This window comes from Panicum virgatum, chromosome 4K, assembly GCF_016808335.1.
Source record: "Panicum virgatum strain AP13 chromosome 4K, P.virgatum_v5, whole genome shotgun sequence".
Lineage (NCBI taxonomy): Eukaryota > Viridiplantae > Streptophyta > Magnoliopsida > Poales > Poaceae > Panicum > Panicum virgatum.
In genome coordinates this window covers 37,965,610-37,985,519 of record NC_053139.1, presented here as the reverse complement: position 1 = coordinate 37,985,519, position 19,910 = coordinate 37,965,610, and the positions used below count along the sequence as shown (strand labels likewise).

At 46.9% G+C, this 19,910-nt stretch overlaps 2 protein-coding genes across 2 annotated transcripts; one reads left to right on the top strand and one right to left on the bottom strand.

The window, feature by feature from the left end:
• Positions 1 to 4,234: 4,234 nt before the first annotated feature.
• On the bottom strand, positions 4,235 to 15,927 carry LOC120703859 (calcium-dependent mitochondrial ATP-magnesium/phosphate carrier protein 2-like). The gene is made up of 5 exons (XM_039988051.1): positions 15,441 to 15,927; positions 10,981 to 11,766; positions 10,793 to 10,883; positions 10,313 to 10,725; positions 4,235 to 4,556 (listed from the first exon to the last, which is right to left on the bottom strand). The coding sequence occupies exons 1-4, from the start codon at positions 15,925 to 15,927 to the stop codon at positions 10,533 to 10,535; spliced, it is 1,557 nt and encodes a 518-aa protein (XP_039843985.1). The 3' UTR covers positions 4,235 to 4,556; positions 10,313 to 10,532.
• On the top strand, positions 5,457 to 9,213 carry LOC120703858. Its single transcript, XM_039988050.1, has 4 exons — positions 5,457 to 5,869; positions 6,006 to 6,909; positions 7,000 to 8,582; positions 8,672 to 9,213. The coding sequence occupies exons 1-4, from the start codon at positions 5,838 to 5,840 to the stop codon at positions 8,982 to 8,984; spliced, it is 2,832 nt and encodes a 943-aa protein (XP_039843984.1). The 5' UTR covers positions 5,457 to 5,837; the 3' UTR covers positions 8,985 to 9,213.
• Positions 15,928 to 19,910: the final 3,983 nt, after the last annotated feature.

The window sequence follows — 19,910 nt, the reverse complement described above, 5'->3', positions numbered from 1 at the left end:
AGTAACCCCACATGTGCTAATGATGCGGTCAAAGACCTCAAAAGATTCGTCTCGCGGTTTCCAAGTGAGTTCTGAAATTAGTTTTTTAATTAGTGTTCGAAAAACCCTCCCGATATCTGGTCAAACATTGACGTGACACCCAAAAATTTTCACCAAACGCAACTAAACGCCCCCAGAGTGTAATGGGCGGGGAACAAAATGCCAACTGAGGCTGGCGGAGACGCGCTGCGCGTCTTGTCATTGACTGAGCAGCGAGCTAGCAGCGGGGCCTACCACCATCCTGCGCGAGTCCTAGCCAGCGGCCGGCGAAATCTATTAAACTTGCTCTTAGGTGCATGCACGATCGATCGGTAGCATATTATATATATTATTAAAAAAGAATATAGAGGTAGTATAGTAATTTTACCGATCGGTAGCATATTATATATATTATTAAAAAAGAATATAGAGGTAGTATAGTAATTTTACCGTTCTGCTAAGTTATTCACTTCTCTCCTAGACGTGCAGTTAAATTGGAATGGAGGGAGTATATAATAAGAACAATAAAAACAAGTATAGCACCAATGGTGGATCGTCCGGCACACTCACACCGGAGCGGCACGCTAGGCCTGCCGCCCGCAAGCGAGCAAGCAACACGCGGCGATCCACGCGAACAGCAAGCCTGCGCGGCCAGGATGACGAGGAGGCGGTAGCAGTCTTGCGTCCGGCACGCCGAGCCCCGTGGTTGGGCGCCGTCGCCATCCGCCACCTCACCGCACGCGCGCGCGCGCCGGGTGGCACGTACGTTTCCGCCGCCGTCCCGGCCGGCAGTAAGCAGTATCCTTGCCGGAGTCGCATTACTCGCGTATGATTTGATTGCCGAACCCCTGCTCCGTCTCTGGCTGGCCTAATTAACACCGGCCGCTCGCGTCACCCGGGATGATCTTATCCGTCTCCTGACCCCTGCTCCCGCATCGTCATCATCAAGATGTAGATCAAAACCGCTACTTCTTCCCTCCAGCGGTTTGGTTGCCGTGCACCCGTGTCGCTTGCTCGCCCAGATTACTGCAAGCCAATGCCATCGCAGGTCACATGAGAAGAGAGGTGACGGCTATCCGAAAGAGGCCCGCCCCACCGGCCGCCACTGTCGCCCGCCACGCCACCGTCTCCTGTCTCCATAGTTTATGCAAGATCTGCTGACGCCTCCGCTCCGGTCGGAATATCCTAAGATTCTTTCTCATGGTGGCGACGGCGTGTGACGTGTGGAGGAGCTGCCAGTGCGCGCGCAGCTGCTCCGACCCGATTAGTTGCGGACTGAGCTGCCGTCCAATCGAAGCGGGAGACCCCGGAACGGAAATCTGCAATGACGAAGACGAACCCCGCTTTGTTTTTTCACCACGATTTGTTTGGAGCAAATGGGCCAATTTGGCGTGTACTTTGTTGATGCTAGTGTACTCTTACTTTTGGAAGATGATGATGCTGTTTACACTAGCGAAGTTAAAACTCGGTGAGCGAGCTGGCAGCACCTGAACGCAATCCAATATAGAGGCATTATTAGATTTCCACGCTGGGAAAACATTTCAGGGCGAATCATAACATGGCAATAGAGAGAAGCAGCCGGGTGGATAATCCAAGCCAAGATGCTGCCTACTCCGTTGCCGGCGAATGCGTCCTCGGTGCTTATCCACTCCGAGATCCGCCGATCATTGGCGGCCGACCGGCGGCGGCGCCCCCCGCCGTCGTGTCCGGCGGATGGGGCCGGCGGCCAGACCGGAGGGGCCGGGCGCGGCGGCGGGGCCCGGTTGGTACGGTGGTGGCCGCTGAGCGAAGCAAAGCGCGCGGGGCCCGGCCGAGCGACGACGCGAGCAAGGAAACCGACAGCCGCCTCGTGACCGATCGCTTGCTTTCGCCCTCCCTCTCTGTGCTGTGCGGGGTCACAGGCAGTGACGTGACGCGAGACGCGCCGCCGCCCGCTCGGGTGTACCAAGAGGGAGGCGTCGCTGTTGGGACACTTGTCGCCGCCGCTGCGGTGGGAGAGGAGACTCTCTGGGGTGCAAGTGTAACTAACGTGTGGCCACAGGACACTGTTTCGACGCTTCGGTCGGGGCTGGAGCGATCGATCGATCTGGATGGTGCCTCGGCTCCCACCGGATTAATTTCACAATCTGTCTTAGGTAAGCATGAATCTTCCTTCTTTGCCGTTCTCATACAATGCATGTAACATGTTCAAAGGAACGCGTCCTGTGATATATCAATCGCATACTCCCTCCTTCTGTGAAAAATACAATCCTGAGTTTGAAAAAAAATCACAAAAAATACAATTCTAGAGATTAGATCACAATTACCTGCCTAATTAAGTGGTCAGATTTGAATTGCATACCAAAATTAATCATATGTGACAAATAATTGAAGGTATGAGAGTCTTTTCACACCACCACTACTCTGAAAAAAATCTACAATTGTACTCTTTATGGGACGGAAGGAGTAAAAAATTAGATATTGCATTTCTGTAAGTCATCTATTTGACTTACGAAACAAATATTTTAACAACACGAACAAACAATTATTTTCTACGAACAAAAAATCAAACATGAGGAACAAATAATAATGCAACGAACAAAATATTACACATCGCAAACAAAAAAAATCTTGATCCGGTGATCCATATTGGAGTTTCCATACGAATTGGAGTTTCCATACGAAGGTGATTTGCATAGCATACATTGTCTTTCTACAATAATATCTTTTAATAAATTTACCATAGTATCTATTAAGTAACCTGTCCACGTGAGGAAAACTAGTGTGCATGATGCAAAATCATTGGACCCCCTGATTCATGAAGAGTTCCTCGTATTGACGCTTAATATCCTCTACATATGTGGGCTTATCATTCATTAGTACCATCTTGACATGTTTTGATAGAAACTTCTCATATCGACACACAGATGTCTTTCCCACTCCAGAAATACCAAAGAGCTTAACTCCCTCCGTAATCCTAACGTTTGAAAAGAAATCTCAAGTACCTGTCAATTAAGTAGTCATATTTAATTTGCACATCAAAACTAACTGCATATAGTCAACAAATGAGGGTATAAGAGTCATTTCACGCCACTACTAATCTATCTGAAAAAAAAAAAAACTAGAATTGTATTCTTCATAGAATGGAGAGAGAGTACACAATAAATCCAACTACTCGCAAACAGTCCACACGTCACGCTAGTTAGCAGATCTTCTTGCGCTGCTTCATTAACAGACAAACTAGTCACCTAATCGAATCGGACTACAAGCTACTTTTACGACACAATCGGACATCTGCAATCGCCTTATCTCCTTGTCACAGAAAAAAACTAATCTTCGGACCTTGACCAAAGGAAGTCCAAGGAACAAAGACATGTAAATCTGAAATCTTTGTGGATAGTGGCGGGAACGGGCGGAGCGCAAGGGCAGCACCAGACGGCGCTAATACCATCACAGGAAGCTTCTCCCCGGTTTCCTGGCTGCCTTCCTTCGCAGCACCTTTCGGTTTTCCTTCACATCTCTGCTTTCCTGACCGATGTAGCTTTCGGGTGCTTAGAAGATCAGAGCAACCTAGAAGAGGCTGGCTACAAAAACACCACAGCCAGTGGTTCCCGCATTCCTGTTTTTTCTTGACCTCGAGAGAAAAACTCCAGGTTTATCTTCTTTTTCTAGAAGCTTCTTTTGGGGGAGCACCAAACTGGTATTCCTGTCCCTGGCAACGATATCTACATCATAACAGCGGGCACATCTGATAGCATACCTTCATTTCTCTGCATAAAACATAGGCTGCCCAAATACACCATGATCTCTGCTCACGGGCTTTCTTAACGGCTTAAGGACCGGTACGTATGTGGCAAGGCTACTAGACGCATGAGGCGTCGACATGCTGCACACACTGAACTTGCTTGTTCCAAGTCAATAAGCGACCGGTATGGAGCATAAACAAGCTTTTGCACCTTGCAGACACCTCCAAACAAAACATGCAAGCACATATACACAGACACCCCTTGCAAGTCTTTTGCCGTCTTTACATAACCCCAGCTTTTGCTGATGCAGATGTATGCAACAGGGTAAATTAGCAACAATATTTTTTTTTAAAAAAAAAGAATCCATCAAAAGAAAGCTCCCCCTGCCTTCCCTTAAGAGAGGAGTGCCGAACCTGACAGGAGGTAACCAAACACAAACAGCGTGTGACTTTCGAGGTTCCAATCCAAGTGGGTGTCTCTCAAGTCTCAACTGGAGGCTCTACCAACAGAGCAAATCATAAGGATTAAGGAAGCTATGTTGGCAATAAGGGCGGATTATTACATAAAGGCATTGACTTATGCCAAGTCGCCATGGAAAATACATACATGTATAACCAGCACCCTTTCTGCAGGGCAATTTCAAGGTCAGTGAAGGTCACAGCTCCAGAAAAGTTCAGGAGCACAAGGAATTGTAAATTAAGTTAGGAGAGTTTTCCCTGTGTGTTACAGTTTCTCTAACAAAACTCACCCCAGAAATGGGGCAAAATAAGCCTTCGGGAATTCGCAATGGGCAGCTAACTTGGTGCCATTTAACTGAAACGTGAGAAATGAAGAAAATGAGTCATGGGATTAAGTTCAAACGCTGAATTCATCAAAATCAAGTGAGACATCCAAGGAAATGAATGGCAAGAAAAGAAAACTGGAGAGTTTGTCCACCAGAACAAGTGCATTATCCTGCTCAAAGGGATTTCAGATAACTGATAATAGAAAGGACCAAGGTGCGATATTCTTGAACTTTAAGTATTGCCATATTTGAATCAATCAAGCCACATAATACCCCAGAAAAAGCGCTATATGTTACAGCTATTAATTATAATATACGAAAAATGGGAAATCCCTTAAGCCAAACTAGCCCATTGATCCTGAAGTTAGACATTTTTAGCCCATGAAATGTGAAGTTAGCTCAATTATGAGAGGTCCAGCACACTCGATATGATGTAGCACACGATGTCCCACATCTGGTTGATGGTTTGGTTGATCCGGAGGAAACATGTCCTGCTTGCAATCTTCATCCAAATACCGTGCTGCATCATTATGTGACGCCGCCAACAATTAATGAGGCCTTTGAAACTAGTTCTTTGATAGTTCCAGCAGTATAGGAGCAGTTTTGTTTAGGGGAATTGGTGTTTCTACCCCAACTCTGCAAGCTAATTGTGATTTTACCCTCCTTTTTCGTAACTTTGTGATTTTGCCCCTGTTTTACCAAAATGAAGCATCCGTCTGCCCCTTCTTTCAACTCCGTCAGTGGGATCTCGGATAAACAAATTAAAAGAAAAAGAAAACCCCTTGGAAATAGGGTGGAAAGACATTGGTACCCTTTATGTTGTTTACGTGCTCCACTAGAGCCTCTCCCGAGTCATAAAAATCTCGAGCCCTCTCTCCCAGTCTCGTGGCGGCGGCGGCTGAAGGCCGGTCCAGGCGGCGGCGACGGTGGGTCCAGGCGGCGGCGTTGGCGGCTCAGGCGGGTCCAGGTGGCTGCGGATCCAGGCGGAGGCGGTTAGGGCGGCTACAGCGGACGCAGGTCCTACGGATCGAGGCGGAGAAGGCGGCGACTCAGCGGATCAGGCGGAGAAGGCGGCGGCTCAGCGGATCCAGGGGCGCGGAGGCCTGGCGAGCGCGGGCGCGGGCGCGCTGCCCAGCTAGCGCCCCCGCGGAGCTCGCGACCCAGCCTAGGGCTCCTCGCGGTGGCCTGGGGCTCGCGGTGGCCTCGGGGTCGCGGCGTCGCGCGCTGGCCTGGCGAGCACCAGCACGGGCACGGGGCTAGCACACCCGCCGAGCTCGCGACCCGGCCTGGGGCTCGCGGTGGCCGGAGCCATGGATTCGTCCAGTCTCGGAGAAAACCCTAGGTAATTTCTCTTGTTCCTGTGGCTGTGGTACTGATGTTAGATTTTGGGGCAAATCGATTTGTAGATTTGTAGGACGAATTAACCTCGACATCTAGGATGATTTAGCTAACTGTGTATGCACCACTGTGATTTGTAGGTCAAATCATAGAGAGATAAATCTTGTTGTTAGAGTACGGTCGTTTTTCAGTTTGCCTGATGGTGGTCCAAAGTCATGGATGCAGGGCAAAACATTGCCAACTCAAATTGTTGACATACATGCCTATGGTCTGCAGCAATTAGTTGATTTCATTGCCGAGCATTACATGTGGGGATCAAAGCAGTACATAACTTTTTCGCGTGAGTTGGAGACCGATTCTATTGAGATAAAATCAGATGAGGATATGCTTGAGTGGTTTGAGTGCAATCTTAACAAGGGAGTAGCCCAAATCAATGCCCAGGTAAATGAGTTTGTAGGACCACTGCAATTTTCACCAACCAAACGTAGGTGTCACCCTTCTCTTAGAAATAAAGTACATGCAAATGAGAGAGGCACTAGTGAGTCACAGACCAATGAGAGATCCCAAAATGAGAGAGTGACATCCACCACCAAGAAAAAAAGAGCCACCAAAGCCAAAAGCAAAGGTGCACATGATGATGAATGTGTAGGAGTTGATGAGGAGGGCACGCATTCTGACACTGATTCTCTTGTGACACCGAGTGATAGCAGCTATGACAGTGATTTGGCTGCATCATCTGACTCTGCTGATGGTTGCTCTGACCCAGAATTTGACCCTGATGGTGAAGTATTTGATGATGATGATGAATATGATCCTCCCCCCTTTTCATATGATGTCGATGATCCAACTATTGATGTAGGTATTGTGTTCCCTGATGTGGATCAGTGCAAATCTGCAGTAACCCATCATGCTATCTTGAATGATCATGGTTATCATATTGTGAAAAAGGATAGACGAAGGTTTAGAGCCATATGCAAGAGGGCCAAAGAAGGTTGTAATTGGAAGTTTTTTGCATCTACGAGCAAGAAGTACCTTGGCTGCAAGGTAAATTCAACATTTTGGTTCAATTTGTAGCAAGTATGAAGTAGATTTTTGTATCATTTTCAGAAATTTATTGTGCTGGTTTTGTTGCAGGTTAAGATGAGTGGACCAAAGCATACATGTGGTTCATTCAATAATTGCGGTGAAACGATGGCCTCCAACAAATGGGTAGCCGAAAGAGTAGTTGACTTGTTGCGGGACGACCCTGAAATGGGACCAAAGGAGTTGCAAGATAGGCTAAAAAAGAAGTACTCCATTGAAATTCCATATGACAGAGTTGTGAGAGGCAAGATGAGAGCAATGGACACCATATATGGGAAGTGGGCTGACAGTTATGACTTGCTACCTACCTATCAAGCTGAGCTTTTGAGAGTGGTACCTGGCAGTATTGTTGAGATAGACACTGAAGAAGATGACAATGGCTATGTGTGTTTCAGCAGGTCCTTTGTTGCTCTTAAACCATGCATTGATGGGTTTTTGCAAGGATGTAGGCCTTATATTGCCATGGATGCCACACATTTGACAGGGAGATCTAGGGGTCAGTTAGCAGCAGCTGTTGCAGTGGATGGTGAGAATAGGCTATTTCCAGTTGCTTATGGAGTGATTGAGACTGAGTCCAAGGAAAGTTGGACTTGGTTTGTCAATAACTTGAAGAAGGCTATTGGTACTCCTTCAGGCTTGGTCATTAGTACAGATGCGGGGAAAGGAATAGAGGGGGCTGTAGATGATGTGTACCCTGGAGTTGAACATAGAGAGTGCATGAGGCATTTGTGGAAGAACATGAAGAAAAATGGTTATACTGGTGAGCTTTATGGTAAGAATATGTGGGCTGCAGCTAAGAGCTTCACAATTGACAAGTTCAATTACTTTATGGGAAAGATAGAGGAGAAGGATCCTAGTGCACTTGCTTGGTTGGATGACAATCATCCATATATGTGGAGTAGAAGCAAATTCTTTGAAAATTGCAAGGTAGATTACATCAACAACAACCTCTCTGAGTCCTTCAATAGCTGGGTGTCAAAAACAAAAGATTTTCAAATTGTGGATATGCATGATAAGATAAGACAGATGATCATTGAAAAATTTGTTTTGAGAGCCAAGATTGCTAGTAACATGACAGGAACAATCATCCCATCTATCATAGCAGCCCTAAATGCTAAAGTTAAGAGTATAAAGGACCATGAGGTACTAATATGTGGTGCTGGATGTGCTGAAGTGACCGTGAACAGATTTAGACATGCAATTAACTTGGAGCATCATACATGTACTTGTAGGGCTTGGCAAGTGACTGGAAAGCCTTGCACCCATGCTTTAGCTTTCATTGCTAAGCTGAGTAGGCAGGTACAAATGGATGACTTTGTCCATGAGTACTTCTCTGTGGATAGGCTCAAAAAGACATATGAATGCACTTTCAACCCAATGACATCCAAGGATAGATGGACACATGTCAACTTAGACTACAAAATCCATAAGCCTATACTGAGAAGGAAACCAGGGAGGCCAAGAAACTCTAGAATCAAGTCCTATGATGAAGCAAGCACAAGTAAGAAAAAGAGGCCTTGTTCTGAATGTAATGAACTAGGCCACACAGCTAAGCATTGCCAAGGAGGCCTCACAGCTAGTCAAAAGAGAAAGTTTTTATCTTCACAAACTGAATTATCTTCACAAGTATCAACGTGAGTCATGCAATTACTTACTTATTTGGGCATACATAGTTACTGTATTTGTTGACTGAACCATTTTTTCCTTTTTTTTTCTTGTAAAGTGTGAGTGAAAGGGGAAGGGGAAGAGGAAGAGGAAGGGGAAGTATAAGTGTAAGTGCAAGTGCAGCAGGGACAGAAGGTGCTGAATCAGGAAGGGGAAGGGGAAGTGCAAGTGCAAGTGCTGGTGAAACAGAAACAGAAGATGCTGGATCCGGAAGGGGAAGGGGAAGGGGAAGGGGAAGGGGAAGGGGAAGAGGCAGGGGCAGGGGAAGGGCCAATACAAGTGAAACAGGAACAAGAGATGCTGGAAGAGGTGGAACAATAGGAAGAGGGAGATCCAGAAGCTTAGCTGCATTGTTAGGAATAGATGCATAAATTTATTCTCAATGGGCATGTAATACCTCTCTAGTAGTTGATGCTTCGGTCCCTTGATGCTTTTGGTGCATATGCACGTGGATGCCATCTGGTGTTGTACTTCTGCACCTATGATGTTGCTTTTGCTGAACCTATGATGTTGCTTTTGCTGCACCTATGATGGATCTTATTGCACTTTGCATGTGATCCAGACTTTATAAATGCAACTTATGTTATGATGCTGTCAAAATTATTGCTCAGTTTTAATCTTGTTGATTTATGTTGATAAAATTATGGGAAAATTATTGTGGTGTCTGATATAATGTTGTCCATGGAGTCAAATTATTTACAGCTATATGGTTTATGTCAAAATGGGGGTAAAATCACAAACTGTTCATAACAATAGGGGAAAAAATGCAAGGGTATAGTTGTATTTTACATGTCCATTTAACACCGTTACGTCCCGTTAACATAGTAGGGGTAAAGTCTATCTTCGTTTTCAAAAACCAAGGGTAAAATCACAAAGCTGCGTAAAGTAGGGGTAAAATCACAATTCGCGACCAAAGAAGGGGTAAGAACGCAAATTCCCCTTTTGTTTACTAGCATTCATTTACGGGAAAAGGATCATTTAATCTTAAACATCCCATGCTATACATTTTCAAATCTCCAGAATAATTAGGATAAATAGCATTTTCTAATAATCAAATACATATCTACCACACAATTAAATTAGCCATGGAGTTCGATGTTATGGGTAGAAAGTACTGTTCACGCCGTGAACAGTAATGAATCTAGGATATTAGGAAAGATTAGATTATATTAGTTTGTTATTTCCTTAAATTTAGAGATTGGTTTCTTAAGGGTCAAGTCAGCCCATCTATATAAGGATGGGATTGTATCTCTTTTAATTAAGCAATGAAACAATAAACAAGAATCAATTCCCAAGTCCCCCAAAAGTCTAGTCTCCCTCCACGCCGACTTTGCCCGGCCATCTTCCTGGCAATGGTTATCCTCCCTATCCCCAAATGAACTAAGGTTCATAGCATTCGAGGAATCCGAGGATGGATGGGACATGTGCGGCAAACCGCATGATTTTGGTGGTACAAAGCAGCCATTCAAATCGCATTTCCAAAACCTTTTTTTTACCGAAGTCAGCAGGGGAGGCCCCTACCTATTTTTTTATATTATAAAACAGGGGTTTATGTACAATATAAGCTGCTCATAGCAAGAACGAAATCCCCACTACGTTCAAAAAGGATGATTATGTACAGAAAAATAACTATGATTGAAGAGAAAAATGCATATCAAGTGTAATGGCAGCAGTATAAATCAACAAGTAGGATTGTTACCAGTATGCTGGGCAAAGTGCCTCGATAAGTCAATATCTCAAGATTATAACTTCATCTCTGCTGAACTAAAATTAGGAGGAAAATGCCACCAAGCTTCCAGTTCTATACTGAAGGCGCCATCTTTGACTTCAAAAAGGAACTATTGAACCATGTGTCGTCATTATCTCTACACAGTCAGCCATGTCAATAATGATGGCTGATTTTTGCAGAACTCCTGAATTTAATCAAGAGAGAGATTTTTCTTCATCGCCTCATAGACAAGATAGGTAATACTTGCAGCAGGCACCACTTTAAGGAGATTTGGCAGAATTCCTTTGTAGAAACCAGAAATGCCCTCATGTTGTAGGGTTCTCCAGAAGACATCAGACATTCCTCTATAGGCTGATTCTGAATTGGCTTGTTGTGCTTGCAGTCTACATATATTTAGAAATAAGGTTGAGAGAGACAAGATTTTCAAGATGTACAATTACAAATTCTTACCTTGTTCTGATAACCTGCAAAGGGTAAACACATGTTGCTCCTAGAGCTCCAGAAACAGTTCCACAGCCCAATTGTACCAGAGGACCAGGATCTACAAGATATCATAGGAAACAAGCAAAAATCAAGAAACACACGGTTGAAGTAAAGGTAGGATACGAAACACAAACAAATACTGAGAGGGGGCATACCACTGTCCTTCAGTATATATGTCTTTGACACATCTTTCAGAGTCTCATATACAGCAAGATCAATTCCGGCATAAGGTATAATACCAAGCAATGATGGAACAAGACCTCTATAAAATGCCCGAGGTCCTTCATGCATCCAAATATCCCTTGACAGTGCACCAATTCTAGGGACTTTACCACCCTCACATGAATAAGTCTGCAGACGTGTCTTTACTAAATCTATAGGATAAATTGCTGTTTGGGACACTGCACCAGCTAAACCACCAGCAACCAGACGTTCAGAAGCACCAACTTCACTCTTATTTTCTCCTTTGCTCTTCATGATATATTCTTTTAACATTTCATAGGTATAAAATCTTATTGCACTTTCTGGAGCAACCTTTACAACATTCAATCCATTCCCTCTAAAAAATCCCAGCATACCACCCTTATCCCAAATATCTTTAATTGCATGCATGACAGTAGTACGTGTTGTTTGTACTTGCATAATCACTTTAAGGCGATCCAGAGGTGCAGTTGCAGTGCGTGATGCTGCACCAGCAATCCCTCCAGCAATCAGATATTTGCTTGCGTTGACATGCTTACTTATGCCTTCTGGTATAGCAGCCTGTTCACCTATATCAACAAGGCAGACTCTTTCCCAGTGGTGATAAATGTTCTCGATGGTTGCCTCATTAGGGTAAAGCAAAAGAAAGTCTCTCCATTCTTCAAAAGTAATAATCCCATTGTTGTCTTTGTCCACATGCTCAACAAATCTTGCCAGCTCCTCATCATTAATCTCTATACCTGCAAACAGCAAACTGACATTGCTTGTAAGATAAATTACAGATACTACAAATGTGACTGAAACCTCAAACAACCTGGTAATAAACATATACAAGAGTATATGAAAAGCACTAGTAGGAGAAGTAAACAATGCAAGGTGATTCCCAGATGTAGACACTGTAGGAAATCAAACCTTGACCTTATGTAACTCCATGAAATATGAACTGTAGGTAGAATGAAGTTAGTACTCTAATTAGGGAACATGCAGTCTTGATAAAAAAGGGTCTAATTAGCTGATCTCTAACTTGTTGGAAACTAGTCAGATTAACTAGATATTCAGGGCATAGCCATAACTTTCCCAGACCAAAGGACAGAGACTACCACTGCCATTTTGAAATGAAAGAAATACTCAATTACTCATGTTTATCACAATTAGTTCCTCATCAGTGTGACACATCAGCCACAACTCTGAATCCCTAAGAATCACACTAGCAGTTAAAAGAGGAATGTGGAATTCAGAAAGATAAAAAATCACATGTCATGGGGTGTTCTACCAAGGGAGGAGGGCCCATGTACTACCAACTATGGCATATTAAGGTGCCAAGCGTGTTCTGCCCTGTCTTGGCCCCAATGGTCTTCATTCTTAAGTAAGGAATGCTGTCTACTTTTTATTTGGTTGCTATCTGCTTTGGATTTGTTAAGCTAAATATTATATTGATCTGATAGGACCAGCATACATCAAGAGGCTAGGCTCATTCAATTGATTCAAAAAGGAATAGGAGAAATCCCTCTGCGATCCTTCTCCCTCTCTTACCGCACAGCACCTGTGCATAGGGATCCATTGACTCATGCCTCCCTCTCTCAGATGTGGCAAGGCAACTTCACTATGTGCTTGGTTTGGGACCCCCAGCCTCCAACCTCTCATAACTACATTCCATCTGAGTCTCTGGAACACAAAACTGTATTTCTTGAAACACATTGAAACCAGCATCCAAGCACAAATTGAACATCAACTATTCTCCCTGTTCCGCTAGGTGCTAGGCGGAATCTAGGCGGTGACCCACAGCCTAGAGCCTAGTCGGGAGTAAGCGGAGCCTAGGCGCTCCTAGGCACTTCCTAGGCGTTTTAAATCCATTCATATTTTACAATAAAAGTGTATAAGAAAAAGAAAAACAGGACACATGTAGGCCAATAGTTGTATAGAAAGGCCCATAAACAGCCCAAGCCCATATCCTAACCTCATCCCCTGCTCACGTGCTCCAGCCGCCCGCTGCTCCCGCGCCGCCCGCCTCAACTCGCCCCCTGCTTCCGCGCCGCCCGACGCCCGCCACTCCTCGCCCCTGCTCCCGTGTTGCCCGCCGCCCGCCTCTCCTCGCCCTCTGCTCGCGCGCCATCCGCCGCCCGCCGCCATCTCTTTCTCTAGCCCGCCTGCTGCCGCCTGCTCCTCCCTCGCCGGTGACCCAGCCCGCCTAGGGTTCCGCCTCCCCCCATAGGCGAGGCGGGGACCCTCCGCCTCGCGCTTAAGCGCGCCTAGGCGCCGCCTGGGCGCCGCCTAGCGGAACAGGGACTATTCTTGATACATGTTAGAACATGCTCAACCAGGCAAGGGTACACACCATCGGAAACATTTTAACATTCATAATACAACACTGTTCAATCACATAAAGGTATTTCATTGGACCATATGTTTCTGCCAGCCACCAGAGTCAGAAAGGACCTCTATTGTAGGTTTGGCCAGCACTTGTCATTGCAAGCACCAAGCCGCTCCACCAACTTATCATCTCGTACAGAGAAAGAACATAAAATAGAACGGTTTTGGTTTCGGTTCAGGTGACTGAGGCGAGGGCTTCTTTGGAATCAGGTTATGCTCGGTCAGCATGTCATGTGGACACCACATCAGTACTCCTGTCTCGAGCAGTGTGATTACGACATTAATTGGCTGGTTTAATCAATTTACCTGAGGCTGCAACTTAGGAGTTTGGAGACATATGTGACGCGACAACTTTAGGGATCCAAAGCACATTTTACACTTAGGTAAATAGAATGGGGCAGTAGCATGAGGGAGAGCATGCCACATGAATGGCAATGTCAGCTGTGTTAAGGACAGTTTTCATGACCATGCGAGAATGTTGGGTAAGAGAGCGCTTATCATCTTCATCAAGAACACTTGGTGGATCAGCACCTTCATTACTGAAGTCCATTGAGGCTGAGAGCGCTAGGACATATAATGTATTGCCAATCCATAGAAATTAATTATGCCACATGCCAATTTCAACTCAATTAGAAGGATCGAAGATAAATGCAAGAAACTTCAGCTCAGTTGTATGCCCACAATGAAATAGTAAGCATATGGACACAACAATGCTCAAGATCTAGTGAAATATGTGTGATCGTTTGGGAGATCGAAGCAGTAGAAGCATTCTCACTGGTTTTAAACTAGCCTGTTTGTCAGTGTCATGCATGGGCTATATATCCTAGTAACATATTAAAAGATGACTTGAAGACTGCAAACATTTAGTTATTTACGCCCAAGATGACTATAATAATATGGTGCACCATTGTCCTACATATTAGCTTTGTACAGCTTTATTTAAAAAGATGCCTTAAAATATGGATGACTCTACAAAATAATACCTACGATCATAGCAATATAATATTGGCTCTAATTTTGCACCAGATATGTCAGGTGCAGATGATTTATGGACCGACACGACAAGTTTCCATGCTGATTTACGCCAGCATTATGAAGAAAAAAATAGTAGTTTGCTAGCATATTTTAAAGAAGCAGCATAGTAAAATCTTCACAATGCTAGCCTTCAACTTTTAAATCAATATAGGTTAACCAATCTGGAAATCTATAGAGGAATAAAAATATAAAACTACTTCCAAATCCTATAACCATGTTTTGTTGACATGTTAGTTCCCTTTTCCCCTTTCTCCACTTGTTTTATGAAGTACGTAATTGTGCAATTTTGGAACAGCAATGCTAAGTTCAGGCATAGTTTACTAACTGCGTTTCAAACATGAGCATTATATACCACAAAAAGTGATCATAGTATTGCAAGTTATACAGCTTGGTCGCTTTCATCATTTCCAGGGAAACATAGCTTAGTCTGCACTCTTGTTTCAGTAGCACTAGTAATGGTTAAAGTCCTACAGGCAATAGATAATGTGACAGCCAATTAACTGTACATGGTCTTACTCCAACCAGGGTAGAAATGAGAGAATCATTTTTACAATGAATTTTTCATATTCAGAAATTAGCTTAGAGCTCAAACTACCTGCTACTCACAGAGACTGCTGAATACTTGCAGCAGATGTCCATCAGGACCAGCGAGTTCCTGTATCGTTATCTGTATTAAGTCTAATTGCAGAGAATGCTTTCCATCTCAACACTCGCATCCAGACAACACTCGCATCCATCTAACACTAGCCCGGTAAACCAAATAAGGCAAATATAAAACTAACAAACCCCAACGGTTAAGTACTAATTCGTCTCGAGCCTCCAACAACCACCAAGAGTACCCCACAGCAGGTACATTACGCACAGCGCGTCAGAATCCGGCCACCGCGCGCGCGTCGTGTGGCAGAGCAGCACCTAGGCCCACAAAATCACCGACGCGGCGGCACGGGTACTGGGGGCTGGGGGAGGCGAGAGCCGGGGAGGCCGAGGGTTTGGCCTAGGAAGCACATACCAGCCTTGACGAGCGCGTCCCAGAGCTCCTCGGGGAGGATGCAGCCGTTGTGCTCGACGTCGATGGCCTGGAAGATGCGGTAGAGCTCGAGCTCCTTGTCGTCCATGTAGCGCCGGAAGTCGTCGTAGCCGACGCGGCCGTCGCGGTCGCGGTCGCAGGCGCGGAGCAGCTCGCGGGCGTACTTGCACTCGGCGGGCACCTGCAACGCGGCGAGGCCCGCCTCGATCTGCGCGTAGTCGAGCTGCCCGCGCCCCGCGGCGTCGAAGAAGGCGAACATGTCCCGGATCCGCGCCTCCCGCTCGGCCTCCGTCTCGTGGAGCGCGAGGAGGACGTGCTCCATGGTCACGGGCGCCGCCTTCCGCGCCGGCTCGCGGCCGCCCGACCCCTTGGCCGCCGCCGCCGCCGCGGCCGCGGTCGCTGCGGCTGGGGACTGGGGCGCGGAGGCGCCGCCGCGGGGCTCCACCGCGTGGGCCGCGGCGCCGGTCATGGCGCCGGCGGCGAGGCGGAGGCGGAGGCGGTGGTGGGGGTGGGGTCGGGGGTGGTCTGGGTTGGTTTCGGGGAATGGAATAGAGCAGAGCGGAGGGGGGAAAAGGAGAAGAGGAAGAAGGGAAGGGAATATTCGTGGATGTGTGGCTTGACGCCTACGGGCTACGGCGACGTATACCAGTAATTGCCGTATTGAATGCCCTAATAAACCCGGAATTTTGTAGTAATTGCGTGTGTTTGGTACTTCAACCACGTTTGAATTTGTAGGTACGTGACGGTGACACGTTTGAGTATAAAGTAGCCCCTCGCATATGGATGCATATTTATCACATCATATGCATACAGGTTGTACTTACAAACACATTCGCGAAATTAAATCAAATAGAGGTACTAAAATCACCTTAAAAACGTAAACACATATTAGTCAACTGAGCCCACGAAGGCCTACGGCCTCCTTCCAATCTGGAAGAAAGGAAATGACTCAAAGAAACCCAGCACGCGGCCCATCCGCACCCCCCGCGGACGTGCGGGGTGATCTCCGTCTCGCTCGAGGGCTCCCATCGAGACCCTCGACCGCGCCCCGCGTCTCCGCCTCGCTCGAGGGTAGCGAGCCTACTCTCGGGGAGGCGAATCGTCTCTGTCTCGTTCGAGGCCACCCCTCGACGAAAAGGACAAACGGCCCTTCCGCTCACCCGCCCATCGTACGGAGGCATTAAATGCCAACCACTCCTCCACAGCGCCCAGGTCAGACGGCGTCAGGCTGCCATTCCCCACAGTGGCTGTGACCGGAGTCCCGTCCGCCAACTCCGGTCACTGCTCCGCCATCCCGGACGCTGTGCCAACACTGTGGGAACCTGCGACGCGGTACGAGACGTGCTCGGCACAGCTCCCGTTACTATTCTGCCAACTCCTGCTGTCCGGACTCCACCTCACCACACCAACGGCCCCGGACCCGTCCCCTGCTCGGGAAGGGATCCGGCGTCGCCACGTGTCCCCCAAGGAGGGATGCTCAGCACTAGCAGCCGGAGGCCCGGACCTCCCCCCTCGAGGGGTCCGGGACCTCCACGTGACTCCCAGACCCCCTTAGCGCACGCGCTAGCACTCCACCCGGGGGGCCCGGGACCGCCACGTGCCCCACTACCACTGGCGCACATATATATGCAAGACCCTGGCCTGCAGGGCCCACGGAACGCCGCCACGCCACACCTGGAAGACGGTACACCCTACAGCGACGACCACGCCACCTGCTGGGGCTGTCAGGACGCCGGCGCGATCTCTGCAAGGCCGAGGACGATGCCCAGGACGACTGCCACGCTCGACGCCATGCCCCACAGTGCTCGACCACTGCACCCCCGCGATTCGGGGAAAAGACTTCGACTTCCACGATCCCCTGCGCATGTACACCGTCCCTCCTTGTGTCTATAAAAGGAGGAGGCGGGCTTCCTTTAAGGGGGTCGCGGTCGGCCCATTCAGTAGGACACAACGTTTCGTGTTACTAGCAGAGCACACACGCTCCTCTGAAACCCGATTTTGGCACTCGCCTCAATCAACTCCTTCTCTAGCAGAGATTTGGGAGCTTCCCTCCCTCTCTCGCCTCGCATGTACCCCCTACTATAGGCACCTCCGGTGCAAGATAGTACAATGCTCTCGCACACTCCTTTGCTGGACGTACGGCCCCACGCCGGAACCAAGATAAACCCGTGTGTTACTGTATTGCCTCTTGCATCAACATCTGTGACAAGGAACACGCAGCATCATCACTGGTTGGGTCCAAACCGTCGGGTCAGGGCACCGACAATAAGCATGGTGCTATTAACAGACACACTACCTATCTATCACTAAATAAGGTTGGCTTAAAACATGACTTTGTGAGCATACTACTAACATACTACTGAGTTAGGAACCTGAGGCATCTTAAAGCATCTTTCAGAGTCTTTCTAAATTTCGCTCTCTAAATCATCATTTGAAGAGTCATCTACATAAAAATCGTTTTCTATACATGTTCACTCTCCAACAGCTTTTCTATATCTTATTTACAGAGAGCCATTTTGGCTAGCTATTTTTGGCTAGCGAGAAATCTGAAATAGATAAGGGCTATATTTGGATAACCATTTAGAAAAGCTCTTCGAGAGTATTTTTCTATCAAAATCTATATTTCTAATAATTGGGATGGATATAGAGTCTCTTGGAGTTGCTCTTAGCAACACCCTACCAACTCTTTTTTTTTTCACGACGCTCATTCAACCTCTTACCTAGCTAGGAGGTATAAATCCTTATTTCATCAGGTAGATTTGAGTGGCGATCCATGGCGCAACTGCACAAGTTTGATTAAAAAATCTATCAATCTACTCCCATACTCTCATATGAGGTCTACAGGCAAGGAGTGTGGACCGGACAAACTACACACAAAACCAAACGAAGTAATTGCCAATGGTAACATAACGAGTCATCAACCAATGCCATCTCAATTTTCAATTTGAGCATGCTCCATTTCTGCAATAGGGTTAGCGAGACTTGGCATGGAAGGTCGTCTATATAGGGCATCTGGTTTTACTGCAAATCTCTTGGTTAGTCGAACGAATAAGATTTTCCGTAGCTAAAAAAACCAGTTTCACCTAGCTTCTACTTCATTTTATCATAAGCTCATAAAACGAACTTCACGCTACAGTATCTTAATTTGCGTGAGAACAGATGAAGCAGAATCCAGTATAAACCCTCCAAACGCTACAAACAGACCCAACAAATTTACACACGCGCGCAATCCGCTCCTCCGGGCCCTACACGATTCTTCTGCCTGAGGGCATTGGCCGCCGCTCCAACTTGCTGCGAATTGGACAGGGACGGGATCGGTGCAACGACATGAATGCTGGGGTTTACCAGCACAGCACCACTCGTGTTACTGATTGGGGGTAGGGCCCGGTGCCGTGACCGCGACCCCGATCGAACGGTGCGTGTGATCCACGAGGAGGTTTCCTGCTCGTCGGATCGATCCTCTGTTGTGACAGGACGGCAGCGTTGGGCCGGCCACGTATCCCCTGGCCAACCACCACGGCGCGGACGCCCCTGGAGATGATGAGCTGCGTGTCGTGATGGTGTGTGGGTACTGGTTCGTGCCTGGGAGAACCCTGCTGCGTGGCGCCAGGATCATGTCCAGGTTTAGCAATTGTGCAGACATGGCCGGGCCATTGTTCAGTCTATGTTCGTATAGTTTTAGAATGCGTTGGGGGCCTCTGGAACGGAGGAATTCGACATGGAATCTTCACTCTTTTCGTGTTCGACGAGCAAACGAAATTTTTGTTCCATGGAGAAACAGACTAATGCTGTGATGCAAGAATTTGAAAAAGAACTCAGGGCTTGAGAATTGAGAAGCACACGAATTGGGTCGTCAGGCGCATGGATCGTGAACTGCCCCGTGTCTTCCGATGTTCGAAAAAAATGCAGAGAATACCCATAGGAGCAGTCCTTCTGTTTTGTTTGTCTGCTTTCGGCTTGTTTCAACTTATTCTCTCTCACATAACACTATTGAATTAACCGAGCAGACCGAATCTCACTGCTTTTCCTTATTATGTCTAAACGTGCCTTGAAACGTCGGGGAAATGGACCGATACGGAGAAGAGAAGAGAACGGGGGAATAAGCTGGACAGGAACGGGCTTGATGCAGAAGAAAGGGAAAGGAGGGGAGCGGGAAAGCTGAAAGGATCAGCTGGTCCAAACAAGGTCACTACTGATCAGTGACCGCCATTTCCTCTGAACATTTCCAACTCAGACCAGACCACACCCCCCAAAAGACCACTAAACTGGACGGCACTGAGACGTGACACGAATATTCCTCCGTTTTGGACCTGTGAACATGATAACTAGCTTTGGAAATGATTCTCCTGCTATCTTGTATCTTCTCTAGCTATTCGGCGATACCTACCAGTTCTTTAGGACAGAGCAGAAATGTTCTGAATTCTGGAGTTGTGAAAGAGGACTGAAGACTAC